Source organism: Entelurus aequoreus, linkage group LG18 (genome assembly GCF_033978785.1).
Source record: "Entelurus aequoreus isolate RoL-2023_Sb linkage group LG18, RoL_Eaeq_v1.1, whole genome shotgun sequence".
In the NCBI taxonomy this organism is placed as follows: Eukaryota; Metazoa; Chordata; class Actinopteri; order Syngnathiformes; family Syngnathidae; genus Entelurus; species Entelurus aequoreus.
In genome coordinates, this window is record NC_084748.1 from 38,064,226 (window position 1) to 38,084,814 (window position 20,589).

The 20,589-nt window shown below is 38.9% G+C and overlaps 1 protein-coding gene across 9 annotated transcripts in view; it reads right to left on the bottom strand.

Moving 5' to 3' along the window:
* The window catches only part of limch1a (LIM and calponin homology domains 1a), a 79,561-nt gene that overhangs the window by 38,291 nt on the left and 20,681 nt on the right, over positions 1-20,589 (bottom strand). For 4 of the 9 annotated variants that reach the window (XM_062027115.1, XM_062027114.1, XM_062027117.1 and 1 more), the window contains exons 2-11: positions 18,656-18,726; positions 18,496-18,565; positions 16,825-16,931; positions 16,725-16,755; positions 16,540-16,650; positions 14,413-14,540; positions 13,568-13,638; positions 10,975-11,176; positions 5,059-5,343; positions 1,127-1,369 (exon numbers count right to left, since the gene is read on the bottom strand). In XM_062027115.1, coding sequence (XP_061883099.1) covers positions 1,127-1,369; positions 5,059-5,343; positions 10,975-11,176; positions 13,568-13,638; positions 14,413-14,540; positions 16,540-16,650; positions 16,725-16,755; positions 16,825-16,931; positions 18,496-18,565; positions 18,656-18,726 — 1,319 coding nt within the window. Of the gene's footprint in view, positions 1-1,126; positions 1,370-5,058; positions 5,344-5,451; positions 5,936-10,974; positions 11,177-13,567; positions 13,639-14,412; positions 14,541-16,539; positions 16,651-16,724; positions 16,756-16,824; positions 16,932-18,495; positions 18,566-18,655; positions 18,727-20,589 lie in introns of those variants that run through there. The other 5 variants (XM_062027118.1, XM_062027123.1, XM_062027119.1 and 2 more) reach the window with 3 other exon arrangements.

Consider the following 20,589-nt stretch of genomic DNA (forward strand, 5'->3'; position numbering starts at 1 on the left):
CAATGTCAGCTAAGATTTATCTGAGAGCCAGATGCAGTCATCAAGAGAGCCACATCTGGCTCGAGAGCCATAGGTTCTCTACCCCTGAGCTAGACGAAGAGGGAGGTGCGTAACTGGCAACCTGGGTGTGACACACTCACGGACTTTCTAATTGGTCAAACGGTAGAGGGCGGGGCATCGAAATGAAAACAATAACAAGATTTTTAGGCTGTAAATCTAATTTTGAAATGAGCATATCCCGGATGAACTACCGTTATATAAAGGTATTCAAAAAGAACATGATTTATAAATGCCTTTTGACGTATCAGGGCCATTTAATGATGACTTGACATAAAATGATTACATATGGCACCTTTAAGTTTCATGCATTAATACAAATAAAAAAATACATTAAAAAAATAAAATTAAAATAAAACATACATATATACATATATATTTAGTCAAGGTTTCTGTGGTTTATCCGTTAAACAGTGCTCAATACCTGGGTAGAGAGGAATATACTTTAGGGCAGGAAAAAACACAGAGGCTATTTCATCCCTACAAGCCTGTTTCCCCGGTTTCCCTGCTCTTCATCCCCTGAAGAGCAGGGAAACCTGCCTCTGTGTTTTTTTCTGACCTAACGTACATATATAGTTATATATATACACATATATATCTATTTTTTTGTAAAGGTTTACATGTTATTAGTATTGCTACTATCATCATACCTGAAACTTTTGATTAATATATATTTTTTCAATCAATTTTATCATCGGTTGGCCTTGGTGGAGCTGGGGTTTACTATATTTTTTTATTATTATTATTATTATTATTATTATTATTATTATTACTATACTACACCTAATTATTATTAGGTTTTTTTTGTATATTATTACAGTACCCATAGTAGTTATATACAAAAAATGCAATAGTTGTTTCCCAGCAGGACATACATGAATCATGCATGTATCTCCTTGGCTCTGCCAAAAAGCACAAGCAAACAATGCGTAAGGTTGCAATCCTCAATTAAAAGCCGCTAACGAGCACGTTAATGAGTCTATATGAAAGAAGCAGATGGCACAAACAAGCAGGAAGTTCTTCTCCCTGAGTGCAAACCAATGCAAGCGGCCATGTTTGCATGTTGTACCTGCGTTCCCGCTCTGAGAGCAGGGCGCCCAGGCCAATGGTCGGCACGGCGACCGTCGCCTTGGAGAGGAGTCGTCTTAGCAACTCCCACCCCGACCCTTCGCTCAGTGCGAACGAACCTACTGGCTGTCCGATCTCGGTCACGCCGCCAAAGGTCACCGATTTTCTGTGACCCCGTCCGCCCGGGGAACTTGTGTACGTTTTCTCCAGACAAGCCTGACACACGGGGGCGGGGCTAGGCTCGCTGTAGATAGTAGTGTGACACACACACATACACACACACACACACACAACAAACGGTGGCAAATAGAGTGAAAAAGAAATGAGCAACGCCAAACACATGACAAGATGGGCGTGATTCAGATTGGATCGAGGAGGAACATAAAACCACAGAAAAGTGTTTCATGTGATTCTTTTTTTTTTTTAGGTGCACAAAAGTCCTCCGGCGGCGCAAACAAAACCTCTTCTATGCTATCTAATGACATCAGCACCCGGAGGACAAAAACAAAAGCCTCAGCAGCTCACACAACAATCGCCTCTTTTTCTATGTGGCTCTCTCTTTTTCTCACACACACACACACACACACACACACACACACACACACACACACACACACACACACACACACACACACACACACACACACACACACACACACACACACACACACACACACACACACACACACACACACACACACACACACACACACACACACGCACACACGCACACACGCACACACACACACACGCACACACACAAGCTCGGCACATTCCCTGCTCTTTCAGTGTCTGTCAGACTGCAATGAAGTGGACAATAATGAGGAGAATAAATAAGCGAGTGAAAAGGAGGATTTAAAGCTGAATTTATCTTGAAATAAGCAGCCACCAGGGGGCGTATTTGAACGCTTTTCTGTTCATATTTATAAGGGCTGTGCCATTAAACAAGTTGTATTCCTACACAACTGAAGGTATTAATCAAAATTTGTACATTCTTGTGGTCACCGTACATGCTAGCTAGGGGGTGCACTGATCCGATATCGATATCGCTTCTGTATCAGCAAACAACAAAAACAAGTATCGGATGATATCGTCTTGCATCAAAATGTCCAATGCAAGCAGTCCTGCAGCGTTTTTACTTGTGCAAAACTCGGACTGCTAGTTAACATCTAAATGTCCTCCAATAAACACACACGGTTGGTCTTTTCTTCTATTTAGTCAAGTCATTTACAAAAGGTAAACATGGTAAGCTATGAGGAGCTAGCAGCTACACAACAGCACACAAGCTCCTTAATTGAACCCTCTCCCCCCAAAAAAACACAACATGTGTCAATATAAACAAGTATCAAATGGTTATAGTTACATATTACTTACACATGCAAAGTCTCCAAGGCAGAAGCGTAACAGAAAGCATCCAGTAACAAACGTGTCCGCATCACTCAACTTATCCATCATGATCTTAAATTATTGAATTATTGTCACCACTAGGCGTTGCCAAAAAAAAAAAAAAATAGCACTCCACTTCAACTTGAAGACAGCATAACTTCATTCCAGAGGGTTAATAATAAATAGGTCACTGTTTGTGTTCGCTTTTTGACTGATTTCAATCTATCAAGCCTTTTCTAACATTACACACTACAAAATAATACAAGTATGCATGACCGGCGCAGATATCGTATCGGATCAATAGCGGTATCGGCCAAAAATTGGGGCTCCAATAACGGTATCTTATCAGAAGTGAAAAGGTTTTATCGGGACACCCCTAAATGCTACGAAAAATGTCTCTTTTTAGCTAACCACTGAGTCGGTTATCGTTGGGCGCTAAAAAAGTAAATAAAACCACCAGGGTCTCCCAACCTCCCAATATATATATGTTTTTGCGCAGGAGTTAATAGCTTACATGATGGTGACAGTTTGACCCTGGAACAGATATTTAATCGCCACATTGCGCTTCGAAGTTTGCGGCTTCACTCTATCGCAGATTGTTTTTTCAAGCATGTACTGTACGTATCTTTGGCCTAAGTTAGGCTTTTCCAAGCATAAAAATGGCTAAATGAACGACAACTCTCAGTACTACAGTAGTATTAGTCCCGAGATGAGATCGAACCAATCGTGGCCACTGATTGGCTCAGCCAATATATTACATCAGACTAGTGCAGTGTTTTTCAACCTTTTTTGAGCCAAGGCACATTTTTGCGTTGAAAAAATCCGGAGGCACACCACCAGCAGAAATCATTAAAAAACGAAACTCAGTTGACAGTAAAAAGTCGTTGTTGCAATAGTTGGATATGACTTTAAAGCATAACCAAGCATGCATCACTATAGCTCTTGTCTCTAAGTAGGTGTACACTCACCACCTGTCACATCACACCCTGACTTATTTGGAGTTTTTTGCTGTTTTCCTGTGTGTAGTGTTTTAGTTCTTGTTTTGCGCTCTTATTTTGGTGGCTTTTTCTCTTTTTTTGGTATTTTCCTGTAGCAGTTTCATGTCTTCCTTTGAGCGATATTTCCCGCATCTACTTTGTTTTAGCAATCAAGAATATTTCAGTGGTTTTTATCCTTCTTTGTGGGGACATTGTTGATTGTCATGTCATGTTCGGATGTACTTTGTGGACGCCGTCTTTGCTCCACAGTAAGTCTTTGCTGTCGTCCAGCATTCTGTTTTTGTTTACTTTGCAGCCAGTTCAGTTTTAGTTTCGTTCTGCATAGCCATCCCTAAGCCTTAATGCCTTTTCTTAGTGGCACTCACCTTTTGTTTATTTTTGTTTAAGCATTAGATACCTTTTTACCTACACGCTGCCTCCCGCTGTTCCCGACATCTACAAAGCAATTAGCTACCGGCTGCCACCTACTGATATGAAAGGGTATTACACGGTTACTCTGCCCAGCTCTAGACAGTACAGACACTCAACAACAACACACCATTTGCAGACTATAACTACTGGTTTGCAAAAAATATTTTTAACCCAAGTAGGGGAAATTAGATAATCTCCCACGGAACACTAGACACTGGACTAGTGTAAAGGTAACTACCGTAATTTCCGGACTATAAGCCGCACCTGACTATAAGCCGCACCAGCTAAATTTAGGGGAAAATACAGATTGCTCCATATATAAGCCACACCCGACTATAAGCCGCAGGGTTTTGATGTGTAATTAGCGTAGTATATAGGGGTTCCTGCTACCACGGAGGGGATTGTCGGGACAGAGATGACTGTTTGGGAACGCAAAGCGTCCCATTTATTAACAATAAATCTTTCAATCATTCAATCAAACTTTCACATCTTTGACATGGCGAACAGCATTCGTGCAGAGTACAAATAATACAACGGTGCAAAGTAATACCAAGTGCTCGCCTGTACGTTATCAAAATAACCAGCCTGAGTTGATTAAATGATTAAAGTCAGTCTTTAATCATTGTGTCATCGTCTTCCTCCTGCGTACTAAAACCACCGAAATCCTCTTCGTCGGTGTCGGAGAAGAACAGGCCGTATATAAGCCGCACCCTTGTATAAGCCGCAGGGACCAGAACGAGGGGAAAAAGTAGCGGCTTATAGTCCGGAAATTACGGTATGTGGGTGTTTTTTCACATCTTGGGGGCTCTCATAATATTAAAAACATATTTAAAAGGCAGTAAAGAGTTTTTTTTAATGTGCTGCTATGAAAATATTAGATTAATAATGAATGTGGGGAACTAAAAGCTAAAAAATAAAATTAAAAGCGATAAACTACGGTTTATTGTGTTTACTGTGAGAAAAATGTTCCAACATTTATAAAGTGAAGGGTAACACATTGATTATGTTATGTAATACCTGAGGCATACTTTCTCATGCTCAAAACTTAACCTGATCTTTGACTTTTGACTGACTGACACACACACACACACACACACGTTATTGATTCTTAGTTTAGAGTGTGTGTGGGAGGTGGCACCTGGGTTCAGTCATCCTCAGCTTCTCCCACTTCTCCAGGTCTGCTTGGCTCATGGCAGCGGACGCCAAGCTCACCGGTCCGTCCCTGTGAAGGGGGCGTGGCCTAGCCTGAGCCCGCCTAAGAGCCAGGTCGTCCGTCTGCACATTGGGCGTGGCTTTAACCTTTCCCTCGCCTCCCACATCCTCGGCCTCTCCCGTCGCCCTCGCGACCTCCTCTTCCTCTCCCTCCCTGCGACGAGGGGCGGAGTCTTTGCGTGTAACCATGTCAGGGATTTGCTCCCCCTCGCTGTCCAATCCCGGTTGACAAAAATCATAGCCAGGAAAAAAGGAATTGTTAGAGGAGGCAGGGGAAAAGAAGTGCATCTGAAAAGTATTCTTCTAGCGTGGATCCAACCTGCTGAGTGTTTGCCGCGACGAGCGCCGGATGCCCTCCCAGCGCTCCCTGTCTTTACTGCTGCAGGCCGGCGACGGCACAAACTGATGCACCCGGGACACCGCAGGCCCGCGAGGGGCCCGACGCGACGCCAGGTCATCGCGTCTAACATCGGGAACCTTCTGCCCCTCCGCCTCGCCCTCCCCGTCAGAGGAGGAATCCCACGCGGCTTTGCGAGAGCTCAAAAAGTCATTATCGCGCCGCAGGACGATATTCGGGGAAGGGGATCGCAGGGGCCGCTGCTCCTCGGCGGCAGAAGATGAGGAGGGGGAGCTGAGTCGGGTGAGACGGGGTAGCATGAACGTCGTTTCAGGGATGCTTGGATGTTCGGCGAGGCGAGCAGCAGGCGTGGTTTAGTTGAACCCACAAGCTTATTAGTCGCAGTCCAACCGGAAAATCAAAACCAAGAAAAAACTTTGTAAAAAACTACAAAGGTTTCTAATTGGGCTGCGAATCTTTGGGTGTCCCACGATTCGATTCAATATCGATTCTTGGGGTCACGATTTGATTATAAATCGATTTTTTCGATTCAACGCGATTCTCGATTCAAAAACGATATTTTTCCGATTCAAAACAATTCTCTATGCATTCAATACATAGGATTTCAGCAGGATCTACCCCAGTCTGCTGACATGCAAGCAGAGTAGTAGATTTTTGAAAAAAGCTTTTATAATTGTAAAGGACAATGTTTTATCAACTGATTGCAATAATGTAAATGTGTTTTAACTATTAAATGAACCAAAAATATGACTTATTTTATCTTTGTGAAAATATTGGACACAGTGTGTTGTCAAGCTTATGAGATGTGATGCAAGTGCAAGCCATTGTGACACTATTGTTCATTTTTATTTTTTTATTTTTTTATAAATGTCTAATGATAATGTCAATGAGGGATTTTTAATCACTGCTATGTTGACATTTTTTACTAATATTGATACTGTTGTCGATATTATTGCTGTTCTGAGTGTTGCTTGGTCGGGTTTGGTCTTGGAATTGGATTGCATTGTTATGGTATTGCTGTGTATTGTTTTGTTGGATTGATTAATAAAAAAATAAAAAATAAAAACAAAAATATAAAAATCGATTTTTGAAAAATGAGAATCGATACTGAAACGTACAACGTGAGAATGGCGATTTGAATTCAAATCGATTTTTTCCCACACCCCTAGTTTCTAAACATTCAACTGTTTGTTTCTCAAACACTCAGCACAAAATATCAATTAAACAACCAGACAACTAAAATGTCGCCACACCACAATGCATGATTGTCACCGACTTGTTACTGGACAAGGTCTGAGGACAGACCAACAGCAGGGTTTCCAACACATGTGTTAGTACACAAGGTCCAAACACAACACTGGCATGATTTCCAAAGCTCAATATTCGAGTCGTTAGTAAGGCGTGGCGATCAAAAACGATATTAGTATATATCGTGTCGACACGTAATCAATGACAACAAAAAATGCGTTCGATAAAACGTTAACTTTTTTTGTCTTCTTCGTCGGAAGAAACCGGAAGTTGAACAAAAGAACTCGGTCTCTGGTAACCGAGCAACGCAGGAAGTGATCACTGATCAGTGGGAGTGACACGCTAACAGCCAATCAGGTAACAGTATCAACTATTAAGTTTGGTCGCGCCATCTTGTTGCCTCGCGGTTGATTCTTTGCATGGAGTGAGAAGAAAAAGTAAAAATGAAGAAATTGTGGATAAAACAGGAAAAGTCACCTCGACAGTATGGTAGTTTTGGGGATTTTTTCAAAGGGACCGTAGTCAGAACAATGTGGTCTGTAAACAATGCAAGGCACGCGACCCCACCAAGACCAGTAATACCACACCACCTTAACCAGGCTCACCCTTTAGAGCACAGCTGTAAACTCCTGGCACTAAACCTGCAGAAAATAGTTATTCTCAAGTTTCTCTATGTTTACATGTTCACACTTTTTACTATTTAGTTCCACTTCATTAAGCATTTCTTACATATTCGTTATTTTTGCACCCTCATTTTAAGAGCTTATTGTTAAGTGTTCAATGTGATTTTAGAATTTTGTTTACATTGTTTAAACACACGCATGTTTTCCATGCGTGTGTGGACATTTCCTTTCCTTTCTGCCTTGATAGCTGGGGATTATAATCACAGGAAGGTTACATTTAAAATAAAATGTCTACATTTTATATATTTTTCCCCTGGTCCTTATTTTTGACACTAATTATCGATATCGACCTATATAAAACACTTATATCGCGATACAGTTGTCAGCCATATCGCCCAGCCCTACTCGTTAGTGAATATTTTTCAAGCACAAGGATGACTTCTAAATACTATTCAAATGTACAAATAACTGTTAGCGAAGAAGGTCAGAGCACACAAAACTGGCATGATTTCCAAAACGCTTGTTGGTAAACAAGGTCTGCGCACAATTTCCAAACCTATTAATACGAATACTTAGTGAACAAGGTCCGAGCAAAATACCAGCTTAATTTTTAAAGTTTGCTGTGCTAAAAATTTGCGAGTGAACAAAATGCAAGCACAGTTCCAAAACTTAAAATACCAATAATCATTAGTGAATAAAGTCCGAGCACACCATGCATGATTTCCAAAACACAAGTTTGTGAACAAAGTCTGAGCACAACAACGATTTCCAACACTGAACATTCTAACAATCATTAGTGAACAAGTTCCAAGCACACAAAATATGATTTCTAATACACTTGTTTGAAAACAAAGTCTGTGCACAACACCGGCCCAATTTCCGAAACTTGTAATACAAATACTCGTTCGTGAATAAGGTCCGAGCACAACATGCATGATTTCCAAAACACAAGTTAGCAAACAATACCAGCTTGATTTTTAAAGTGTGCTGTGCAAAACAATTGTTAGTGAACAAGGTCCGAGCACAAAACACCAGAATAATTTCCAAAACTCGTAGTACATATACATATACATATACATATACATATACATATACATATACATATACATATACATATACACATATACATATACATATACAGTACATATACTGAATGAGGTTTGTAGATATGCCGATATGATTTCCGAAACACTCGTTAGTAAACAAGGTCAGAGCACAACACCAGCATTATTTATAAAACTTGTTATCCAAATACGTGTCAGTGAACCAGGTCCGATCGCAACTCCAAAATTAGTTACAAAAGTCGTTATCTAAATACTCATTAGTGAACAATGTTCCATCACAAATCCACCATTATTTACAAGAAATGGTTATCCAAATACTTTTTTAGTGAACAACGTCCAATCACAACTCCAGCATTATTCACAAAACTCGTGATCTCAATACTCATTAGTAAACAAGGTCCGATCACAACTCCAGCATTACTCACAAAACTTGTTATCTAAATACTTGTTAGTAAATCTGTTACTCAAATACAAAGTCCGATCAAAACACTGGCATTAGTTACAAAGTCGGTATCCAAGTACTCATTAGTGAACTAAGTCCGATCACAACACCAGCATTATTCACAAAGTCGTTATCCAACAACTCGTTAGTGAACAAGGTCCGATCACAACTGCTGCATTAGTTATAAAAGTCGTTATCCAAATACTTGTTAGTGAACAACATCCGATCACAACTCCAGCATGAGTTATAAAAGTCGTTATCCAAATACTAGTTAGTGATCAACGTCTAATCACAAAACCAGCGTTTTTCACATAACTAGTTATCTAAATACTCGTTAGTAAATGTATTATCCAAATACTTATTAGTAAACAAAGTTCGATCAAAACACCAGCATTAGTTACCAAAGTCGGTATCCAAATACTTGTTAGTGAACAACGTCCGGTCACAACACCAGTATTATTTACAAAACTTGTTAACCAACTACTCGTTAGAGAACAAGGTCTGATCACAACTCTAGCATTATTCACAAAACTCGTTATCCAAATACTCGTTAGTGAACAAGGTCCGATCACAAATCCCAAATTAGTTACAAAAGTAATTATTTAAATATTCGTTAGTGAACAAGGTTCGATCACAAATCCAGCATAATTTACAAAACGAGTTATCCAAATACTCTTTAGTGAACAAGGTCCGATCACAACTCCAGCTTTATTCACAAAACTTGTGATCTAAATACCCGTTAGTAAATGTGTTATCCAAATACTTGTTAGTAAACAAAGTCCGATCAAAACATCAGCATTAGTTACAAAAGTCGGTATCCAAATACTCGTTAGTGAACAACGTCTGATCACAACATTAGCGTTATATATAAAACTTGTTATTCCAACTACTCGTTAGTGAACAAGGTCCGATCACAACTCCAGCATTATTCACAAAACTCGTTATCCCAATACTCGTTAGTGAACAAGGTCCGATCACAAATCCCAAATTAGTTACAAAAGTCATTATTTAAATATTCGTTAGTGAACAAGGTTCGATCACAAATACAGCATAATTTACAAAACGAATTATCCAAATACCCATTAGTGAACAAGGTCCGATCACAACTCCATCTTTATTCACAAAACTTGTGATCTAAATACCCGTTAGTAAATGTATTATCCAAATACTTGTTAGTAAACAAAGTCCGATCAAAACACCAGCATTAGTTACAAAAGTCGGTATCCAAATACTCGTTAGTGAACAACGTCTGATCACAACATTAGCATTATTTATAAAACTTGTTATTCCAACTACTCGTTAGTGAACAAGGTCCGATCACAACGCCAGCATTATTCACAAAATTTGTTATCCAAATACTCGTTAGTGAACAAGGTTCGATCACAAATCCCAAATTAGTTACAAAAGTCATTATTTAAATATTCGTTAGTGAACAAGGTTCGATCACAAATCCAGCTTTAGTCACAAAACCTGTGATCTAAATACTCGTTAGTAAATTTGTTATCCAAATACCTGTTATTAAACAAAGTCAAACCAAAACAAAAGCATTAGTTACAAAAGTCGGTATCCAACTAGTCGTTAGTGAACAACGTCCGATCACAACTCCAACATTATTCACAAAACTCATGATCTAAATACTCGTTAGTGAATGTATTATCCAATTACTTGTTAGTAAACAAAGTCCGATCAAAACACAAGCATTAGTTACAAAAGTCGGTATCCAACTACTCGTTAGTGAACAAGGTCCGATCACAAATCCAGCATTATTCACAAAACCTGTTATCCAAATACTCGTTAGTAAACAAAATCCGAGCACGACTACGAGCACTTCCTCTCTACCTGCCGCAGCGAAGGACAGCAGGCAGAACTTTTATCCCAGCTTTCTGCAACTTCTGCAGCCTCGCCTGTTCCGACACTTCCTTCACTACATCGTCATCCTCTTGCCTCGGGTTGCCGCCATTGTTGTCCGGCGCCCAGGTGACAGTCTTTGGGTTTTTGGAGGGCGTTTTTTTGCCCTCAGTCAGCCCAGGAGGAGCATGACTGTTTGGGTCGTCGTTTAGCGTTTAGGGAAGACTTAGTCAGGTGTACGCGCCAAGGTGATCCTTACCTGCGCTGCTCTCCGTCCTCCACGTGGGATTTCCGCCGCGGGTTCAGCACGTAGGAGCTGGCGTTGCTTCGGTTGGGGAGGAACTGGTTGAAGGGAATGGAGCTACGCGATTCGCCGCTGGCGCTCCGTCTGGCCGACATGTCGTCCTTCTGCACATCTGGCTTCCTGCCGGCGGCGTCGGCCTCCAAATCGCTGGCTCGTCCTGCACGTGGTGGAGAGAGCAGTGGAGCGTTAAAGGACACAGTGTGAGGAAGTGTGCACTAGAAGTTTTTTAATTGTGATTCATACAATTACTGTATTCTTATATAATATCTTATGTAATATTTGCCCTGTGCCTGCGGGCACTTTATTAGCACTTTGCACATGAAATCCAATATAGGAAGCGCATAAAAAATATAAAGGCTATTCAAAGATTGTTAGCTGGTAGACTATTTCCTGGTTCATGGAGGATGACATAAGCTCTTACACTATGTCACACAATACATTCTTATTTTTCCACTTTTATCAACAGAGGCTTTTTTAATGCCAACATTGATTAAATATAAAGGATTAAGAAGAACGTTTTAAATATGAATTATTTAAAAGCAATTTTAAATAATGTATGAAACTGTTTAAAAAATATATATATTATGTAAATGTTATTTAATACATTTTGAATATGTATTTTATGGCCAATGGATGTATTTCATTACCTTTATTTTTACCTATTTAAATGCAATTTATATTGCATTTCGTTCCGCAGCCTCCGTAGCAGAACCTCCAGGTTCTGTAACAGCTTATTCCCTCAGGCCGTAAGACTCTTGAACGCATCATAATAATCCCCTCAATTCCCCCCAAAAATGGATTAACTCGCTGGATTATAAAGACAATATAACATACATCCATGAACGTGGATGCATATGCAAAAGTGCAATATATTTATCTGTACAGTAATCTACTTATTTATATCTGCACCTTATTGATTTTTTATCCTGCACTACCATGAGCTAATGCAACGAAATGTTGTTCTTATATGTACTGTAAAGTTCAAATTTGAATGACAATAATAAGGAAGTCTAAGTCTAAATCTAAGTTATGTAACGAGCCAACCCTCTGCCATTTTAATGGAAATGAGTAGGTGTGCGAATATTTGGGCACCTAACGATTCAATCAATGAATCTGATTACTAGGGTGACAATTGGACGAAACGATCTTGATTCAAACCGATTCTCGCACTGTGGTTTTTGGTATTATATTCAAACTGAAACAGGTTACAGGTTATAAAATCTAATTCTGCTTGCATGGAGATGGCATTATAATGTATTTTTAAAACGTGATTCTTTACAACAGATAAATACAAAATAAAAAGTAAAAATTTACATCGATTTTTAAAAACGATGAGTCGATTTGGAATCGGAATGAATAAGAATCGCGATTCGAAGTGAATTGTTTTTTTTCGTGCACCTCTAGTAATGAGTAATCCTACAAGCTAACTCGCTAACTAAGCATCAACAATCAAACCACAACAAAGCGCATGTGTTTTATGTGTTTTATTTCCTATCATTTTGTGTAATTTATTGAATGAAACAAGTGTAAAGGTGGCTAGGTGGATGTGTAGAATGCTCTCATAATGTTAACAACTGTATTTAGAAGGTCGTAAACAATGTTCGATTTATAGTTTATAATATATAGTTATAGTTCCTGCTTTGTGGAAAAGTATTTACCATGGTCAGGTTGAGAATCACATAACCAAGACTAATAGCAACATCCATCCATCCATTTTCTACCGCTTGTCCCTTTTGGGGTCGCGGGGGGTGCATTCGGGCGGAAGGCGGGGTACACCCTGGACAAGTCGCCACCTCATAGACAGACAACATTCACACTCACATTCACACACTAGGGCCAATTTAGTGTTGCCAATCAACCTATCCCCAGGTGCATGTCTTTGGAGGTGGGAGGAAGCCGGAGTACCCGGAGGGAACCCACGCAGTCACGGGGAGAACATGCTAACTCCACACAGAAAGATCCCGAGCCCGGGATTGAACTCAGGACTACTCAGGACCTTCGTATTGTGAGGCATATGCACTAACCCCTGTGCCACTAATAGCAACAGAAGACAGTAAATCCGCAATATGTGCACATATTTTGGAGGCACTAAAGGTTTAACAAATATATGAAATAGCAGTAACTTTAATAGATTTGTTGCCTTATAAAACACAAGTTAATAAAAAAATATTTAGACTAAATAGTTTTGATTGTGCCTACTTGTAACTTAATCTGAAAATAATAAGGTTTGAATTATGTGTCTTTGGGGGAACAAAATGCATCCTTTTAAAATGTGGGCTTGAGGAAGGTGTTTCCTTTGTTTGTGTCGCCTTCCTGACCACATGTAGTCCACATGAAACACACACACACACACACACACAGGATGTTGACCTCAGTGCAGGTTTAAGTCTCTAATGACCACCGAGATCAACAGCTGCTGCATCTGGGACACACACACGCACACAAATATCAAAGTCAAACCTTCAGCTGTCCACATGAACAGCTGTCCCCTCAAACATGCTTGACGCTATTATTGGACACAGGTTTTCTTTCTAATAAAGAAAAATACCGTCAGTGTTGCTTCGGTTGGCCACATCGGGTGAAGGACTGTGCTGCGAGCGTGAGCCAAAAGAGTCCAGACTGTCAAAATACAAAAAAAACATAACACAAATTAGACTGTTAGCTACATGAATAATTGAGAAATATTATTACAACTTTATTGTTTTAGTTTGAAAGGATAAAGTTATGTAGAGGAATAATTATTTTTTTACTTAAGAAAAATTCCGTAAATGCTGCATTCAATGCAACAGGGAAATTTTGAAACACTGAATAGGTTGGATGCAGTGAGAATTGAAAAAAAGACAATTATATTAAAATACATACTGTATACCGTACTTCATATTTATTAGGGGTGCAGGAAAAAAAAAGTTTTCTTTTTAAGAATCAATTTTTTAGAAATGCGTATTCAGGCCATCTCCATCCAACCAAATGGAGCTTTTCTAATCTGAAACCTGTTTATAAAATGTTTTTTACTACACCAAATAATACATAATAATTCAAATAATAATTCGAATTGAGAATCTCAAAGAGTCACACCCCTAATATTTATATAAAACTAAATCTGTAAGAAAACATTAGGTTTCAACAGTCCTACGATGTGTCCTACTTTTGCAGTTGTCTTGAATGCAGCACCGCACAACATGCTATAGATGCTATGAATACAAGCATATAATAAGAGAGGAGTCAAAGCACTAAGCGAGTGAGAGGGGCCGCTAGCATACAAGCTACAAAGGGGGGCTAAGTGCCTTGCTTAGGGGCAACTTGGAGTGAGCTGTGATTGCTGTTGTGACTTTGTGAAAGATGCTACAAAAATTTATAAAAAAATATTTCAAAAAAAAAAAAAAAAGAGCTGACCTGTCGAGAGAGTTGTCTCGGGTATGTCTCGGCGGAGAGAGCGACTCGCTGCGCTCCGAGTCCCAGCAGTCGTAGCCACTGTCACGAACGCTACGCTTCTGGGAGCCGTCCGCTGACTCCTCGCTGTCCTGCACAAGGGGGAAAAACGATATGATATAATAATATGTAAAATATTTAACAAAAGTACACATGTACATGTGTATTAAGCTGTAGTTGGTGCCCTTGGATATTACAGCAGAATATTATGAGAATTAGGAGAATAAATATAAATATTTCTCAAAATGTACTGTAGTTAACGTAATTTGCAATTTCAAAATATTTTTGTTGCAAAATTGACAAAAATTTTCCATGTGAATTAACAGGAATTGAACAGCAAAATAGTATATAGGAATTAACAGCGATAAACTTAACATTTAAAAAAATACTATGTTGGTTAATACAGATTGTATGAACATTTGGAATTTATTTGTATTATATCTACTATTTAAAGATGAAAAACCCTGTGTATAAGCCACGCATTTCATGGAGCATAGGTTTGAAAAAAATAGAGATGTCCGATAATACCAGACTGCCGATATTATCGGCCGATAAATGCTTTAAAATGTAATATCGGAAATTATCGGTATCGGTTTTAAAAAAGTCAAATGTATGAGTTTATAAAACGCTGCTGTACGGAGTGGTACACGGACGTAGGGAGAAGTATAGAGCGCCAATAAACCTTAAAGGCACTGCGTCCAATCACATAATATCTACGACTTTTCACACACATAAGTGAATGCCATGCATACTTGGTCAACAGCCATACAGGTCACACTGAGGGTGTCCGTATAAACAACTTTAACACTGTCACAAATATGCGCCACACTGTGAACCCACACCAAACAAATATGACAAACACATTTCGGGAGAACATCCGCACCGTAACACAACATAAACACAACAGAACAAATACCCAGAACCCCTTGCAGCACTAAATCTTCTGGGATGCTACAATATACACCCCCGCTACCCCCCCCACCTCAACCTCGCCCCCCAACCCAGCCCACCTCAACCTCCTCTCAGGGAGAGCATGTCCCAAATTCCAAGCTGCTGTTTTGAGGCATGTTAAAAAAAATTATGCACTTTGTGACTTCAATAACAAATATGGCAGTGCCATGTTGGCATTTTTTTCAATAACTTGAGTTGATTTATTTTGGAAAACCTTGTTACATTGTTTAATGCATCCAGCGGGGCATCACAACAAAATTAGGCATAATAATGTGTTACTTCCACTACTGTATATATCGGTATCGGTTGATATCAGAATCGGTAGTTAAGAGTTGAACAATATCGGAATATCGGATATCGGCAAAAAAGCCATTATCGGACATCTCTAAAAAAAAAGAAAAGAAAAATATTAGGCTTCTCTACACGTCTTAAAGCTCTGCAAATCTGCAGACGCTGCAGTCGTACATCTTATTCAGCAAATAGACTATGGAGCTCAATTATACCGATTCTAAATTGATTCATAATTTTCAAAAATCAATTAACAATAAATGTATTCACATCCGAATAGTGATTCTTATTCATCCTGATTGTAAATCAATTTAAAATCTCAAAAAATCGATTAACATCCGAATCACGATTCTAATTGATCCAGATTCTTAACTGATTGACAATTTTCAAAAATCCTTAAAAAAAATATATTAATAATTGAATAAAATATGTTTTGTTTGTTTTTTAATAAAAAAAATGTATTTAAAAAAATGTTTTTGACCTTCTCTCTGCAACCAGAAGGAGCTTTCTAACTTGTAACCTGTTTTGAAAAATAATAAATTGTGAGAATCGGTTTGAATCAAGTTGAATCGAGGATCCAAATCTGAATTGAATCGTAAACCCAGTAATCTGATTGGAATGGTTAGATGCTCAAAGATTCACACTTGTACTAATTTAGCTTTATAATAGGCTAACCTAGCATCACAAAATTGACTTTAAAATGTGAGTGTAATGTTAGCATGTAGCTCACATGGCTAAACTAGTGATGCTAACGTTTGCGTCCTCCTGTCCGACTCCTTGACGTTGCGTTGTCGATTCCATCCCGCTGTCCACCGTCTGTCCGTCAAAACGTAAAGACCTCCGTCCACTTACCATCTTCATTTGTGCCAGCAGTCCTTCAAACTCCTTCAGGTTGAGCGTTGGTCCGCTGTAGGAGGCGCAGCCGCGAGCAGCTTTGCCCAGCCAGAACATGGTGTTCAGCACCTGGAAGACATCGCTCACCTTAGCACGAGAGCACATGTGTGAGGTTAAAGGTCACCTGCGGGGTGAAGACTCACGTTTTTAAGTTTGCGGGTGCAGTCGGAGTCCCTGGTGGAAGAATGACGTGAGTTACAGACATGTCCTTGTCATGAAAATGAAAATGTTCATCAGATTTACTTGAGGTTGGCTCTCATGGACGTGTCCTGCAGGTCACCAGGGTCAAACAGCTGCGAGCCCTTCAGGCCTAACTGCTCGCAGCCTCGCAGGAAGACGGAAAGATTGTCCTGAAGGACGCATCACAGACCAAAAACATGTGAGAAATATGTCAATTCAAACTATTCTAGTTGATGATGTTCTACCCCAGTCCTGTCGATGGCGATAAAGCGCATTGCATGGCAGATGACCATAAAAGCGTTTTCAAAAATGCTGAATAAAACGTTACGTTGCGGTTGTGATACGCATGAAAATTTAATGAAACTGTTTTTTTCACTGAAGCTGGTAAGAAGAATTCCAAAAAACAACAAGGAAAAAACATAATCTGTTCTTGTTTGGTGGAGTTAGGAAAAGAAGCAGCTTACAAAATGAGATAATACAGTAAGATACAGTAATGGCAACACAGCGATGTCAAACTGACAAATTAAAAAATGCACTGTATTATCATTAAAACAAAATAAAGATTCTACCTACCTTACAACATTTTCAATTTATATTACAACATTATTACTGTACCCTTTTAACTTGTCTTCTACTATTGCGACCTTACTATGATAATATTACGGCTTTTTCTCTCGTAACAACTTTTTTCTCATTACTGTAAATTACAACTTTGTTTTCTTAACTTCATTACTTTTTTTTACTTAGCATAAAGGCTTTTTTCATAACTTTGCAGCATGTTTTCTTAACCTATTAATCAGAATCAGAAATAGTCAAACAGCTGTATATATACATACATATATATATATATATATATATATATATATATATATATATATATATATATATATATATATATATATATATATATATATATATAATAGATACGTATAATATAGATACAGAACAACTTCTAAATGTAAAATATTTTTTTGTAATATTACAATTTAATTCTCAAAACTTTTTCTTGTAACTGTGACTTTTTCTCATATCTTGTTTTTCTCGTGACATTACGTTATCTCCTAACATGTATTTTCCATTTTTCCATTTTTGTCGTATTATTACATGTTTTTCCTCATAAATTACATTCTTAAAGTATGCTTTTTTTCCCTCATTAAAATACCTTTTTCTTGTAATACTACATGTTTTTTTATCGTAGTATTATGATTTTCTCCTAAAATTATATATTTTTTGCTCATGATATTACCATTTTATTTACATGTTTTTTTCCCCTAATATCACGTTTTTCTCCTAAATTACGGTTCATGCTTTTTTCACGTAATGTTACATTTTTCTTGTAACATTACAACTATTCTATCGTAACATTACAAATCTTTCATTCAATTCCAAAATGTTATAGTGGTATTCTTGCAACGTTACCATTTTTCCTCATAACACTACAACTTTTTTTGTAAAAAATTTTTCTCAAATCACAACTTTTTTCCTTGTAACATTACAAAATGTCAACTTTATACTCAAAATATTCCAATTTTTTTTTGTAACTTTACAAATTGTCTTCTAATATTTTGATTTTATTCTCGTAATTGTATATTTATCTCATATTTGTTGACGCTGGCTATGAAAATGCATTGTTCTTGTTTATTGATTACCAAAAAAAGTTTGAGCAGAGAACTTGAGGACAGGATTTTAACGTTCCCTTGCGTTGGTGTGAACATGGTGTGAGTGTCTCCTTACCAGGCCGGCGATGGGGGTGGGCAGTCTGTTGATCTTCTTGACCAGGCCTGGTCTGATTGCACTGAGCAGCCTGCGTGGAGGAGGGGACACACACACGCTTATATTTAAGGGAGGGGGTTGCTGTGTGAGACCCCAGTAAAGCAGTGATGTCACGTCTTACTCGCATAACAGGATGCCATTTTCCAAGGCGCTGCGGAAGTCCTTGTCTCCGAAACTCTTCCCTGTGACCGCCTGCAAAGGGGAGACAGACAGTAAGTTATATTAATGCCATATGTCCTCCAGTTTATTAATGTCATATGTCCTCCAGTTTAGGGCAGCACGGTGGCACAGTTTATTAATGTCATATGTCCTCCAGTTTATTAAATCAATCATTCCACTTCATCCATCCATTCATTTTCTACCGCTTGTCCCTTTCGGGGTCATTCCACTTCATACACTACACTTTTCCTCACGGTGTAAGAAAAAAAGGCCCTTAATTGTGTCAAAAGTGGCCGCCTCCACAAACCAATCCAACAATCCAAAAGTAGCGCAAATGTTGTTTACTCTTATAAAAAAAAAAGGTTTGGAAACGTATGACATTTTTTACTCTCTTTGGACACCTTATTAGGTACACCAGCACACTCAAATGTGATTCTGCCTTTACATAGATGATAACCCTCGGTGTTGACTAGGGATGGGTACAGAATCCGGTACTTTTTTGGCACCGACTGAATCCCGCCAATCCTACCGGGCACCGATTTACGTAGAATCCAACGCAATCTTACGTAATCAGGGTTGCACTTCCGCACTTGGTGATCGCTCTAGCAGCACTGAGAGCAGACTCAGCCAAACTACCTTTGATTGATTGATTAATTGAAACTTTTATTAGTAGATTGCAAAGTACAGTACATATTCCGTACAATTGACCACTAAATGGTAACACCCGAATAAGTTTTTCAACTTGTTTAAGTCGGGGTCCATGTTAATCAATTCATGGTAACTCTAAGTAATGTTGCAATTTTCAATACCAACAAAGAAAATCAAAAATCGCTCCAACGTAAGTGAAGTAAAGCTCCACTTTTCCAAAAATGTGCTAACTTGATGCTAATGTACATTGGCTTCGCCATTGACATGCTACTAATTAGCATTAGCAGTTCTACATGGCAATTTCAACACCTCCAAATTTGTTAATGAAAACTACAACTAAGATGCACGTTGCAATCAAACAGCTGGTGTGTAATAACTACATTACTAACAGTATAAACACTTTGTAGGGCACAACTAAAACTTAAAAAACACACCTTAACTATACACTACTGCCATCTAACTTTGGACTTGCAATTGCAACTTAAAGGCCTACTAAAACCCACTACTACCGACCACGCAGTTTGATAGTTTATATATCAATGATGAAATCTTAACATTGCAACACATGCCAATACGGCCGGGTTAACTTATAAAGTGAAATTTTAAATTTCCCGCTAAACTTCCGGTTGAAAACATCTTTGGATGATGACGTATGCGTGTGACGTAACCAGTGAAACGCAAGTATCGGTACCCCATTGAATACAATACAAAATAGCTCTGTTTTCATCTCATAATTCCACAGTATTCTGGACATCTGTGTTGGTGAATCTTTTGCAATTTGTTTAATGAACAATGAAGACTGCAAAGAACAAAGTTGTAGGTGGGATCGGTGTATTAGCGGCGGACTACAGCAACACAACCAGGAAGACTTTGACTCGGATAGCAGACGCGCTAGCCGACGCTAGCCACCGACCGCACGGATGATCGTGGTGAAGTCCTTCGTCCTTCCGTCGATCGCTGGAACGCAGGTGAGCACGGGTGTTGATGAGCAGATGAAAGCTGGCTGGCGTAGGTGGAGCGCTAATGTTTTTATCATAGCTCTGTGAGGTCCCGTTGCTAAGTTAGCTTCAATGGCGTCGTTAGCAACAGCATTTTTAAGCTTCGCCAAGCTGGAAAGCATTAACCGTGTATTTACATGTTCATGGTTTAATAGTATTGTTGATTTCCTGTCTATCCTTCCAGTCAGGGGTTTATGTATTTTGTTTCTATCTGCATTTGAGCCCGATGCTATCACGTTAGCTCCGTAGC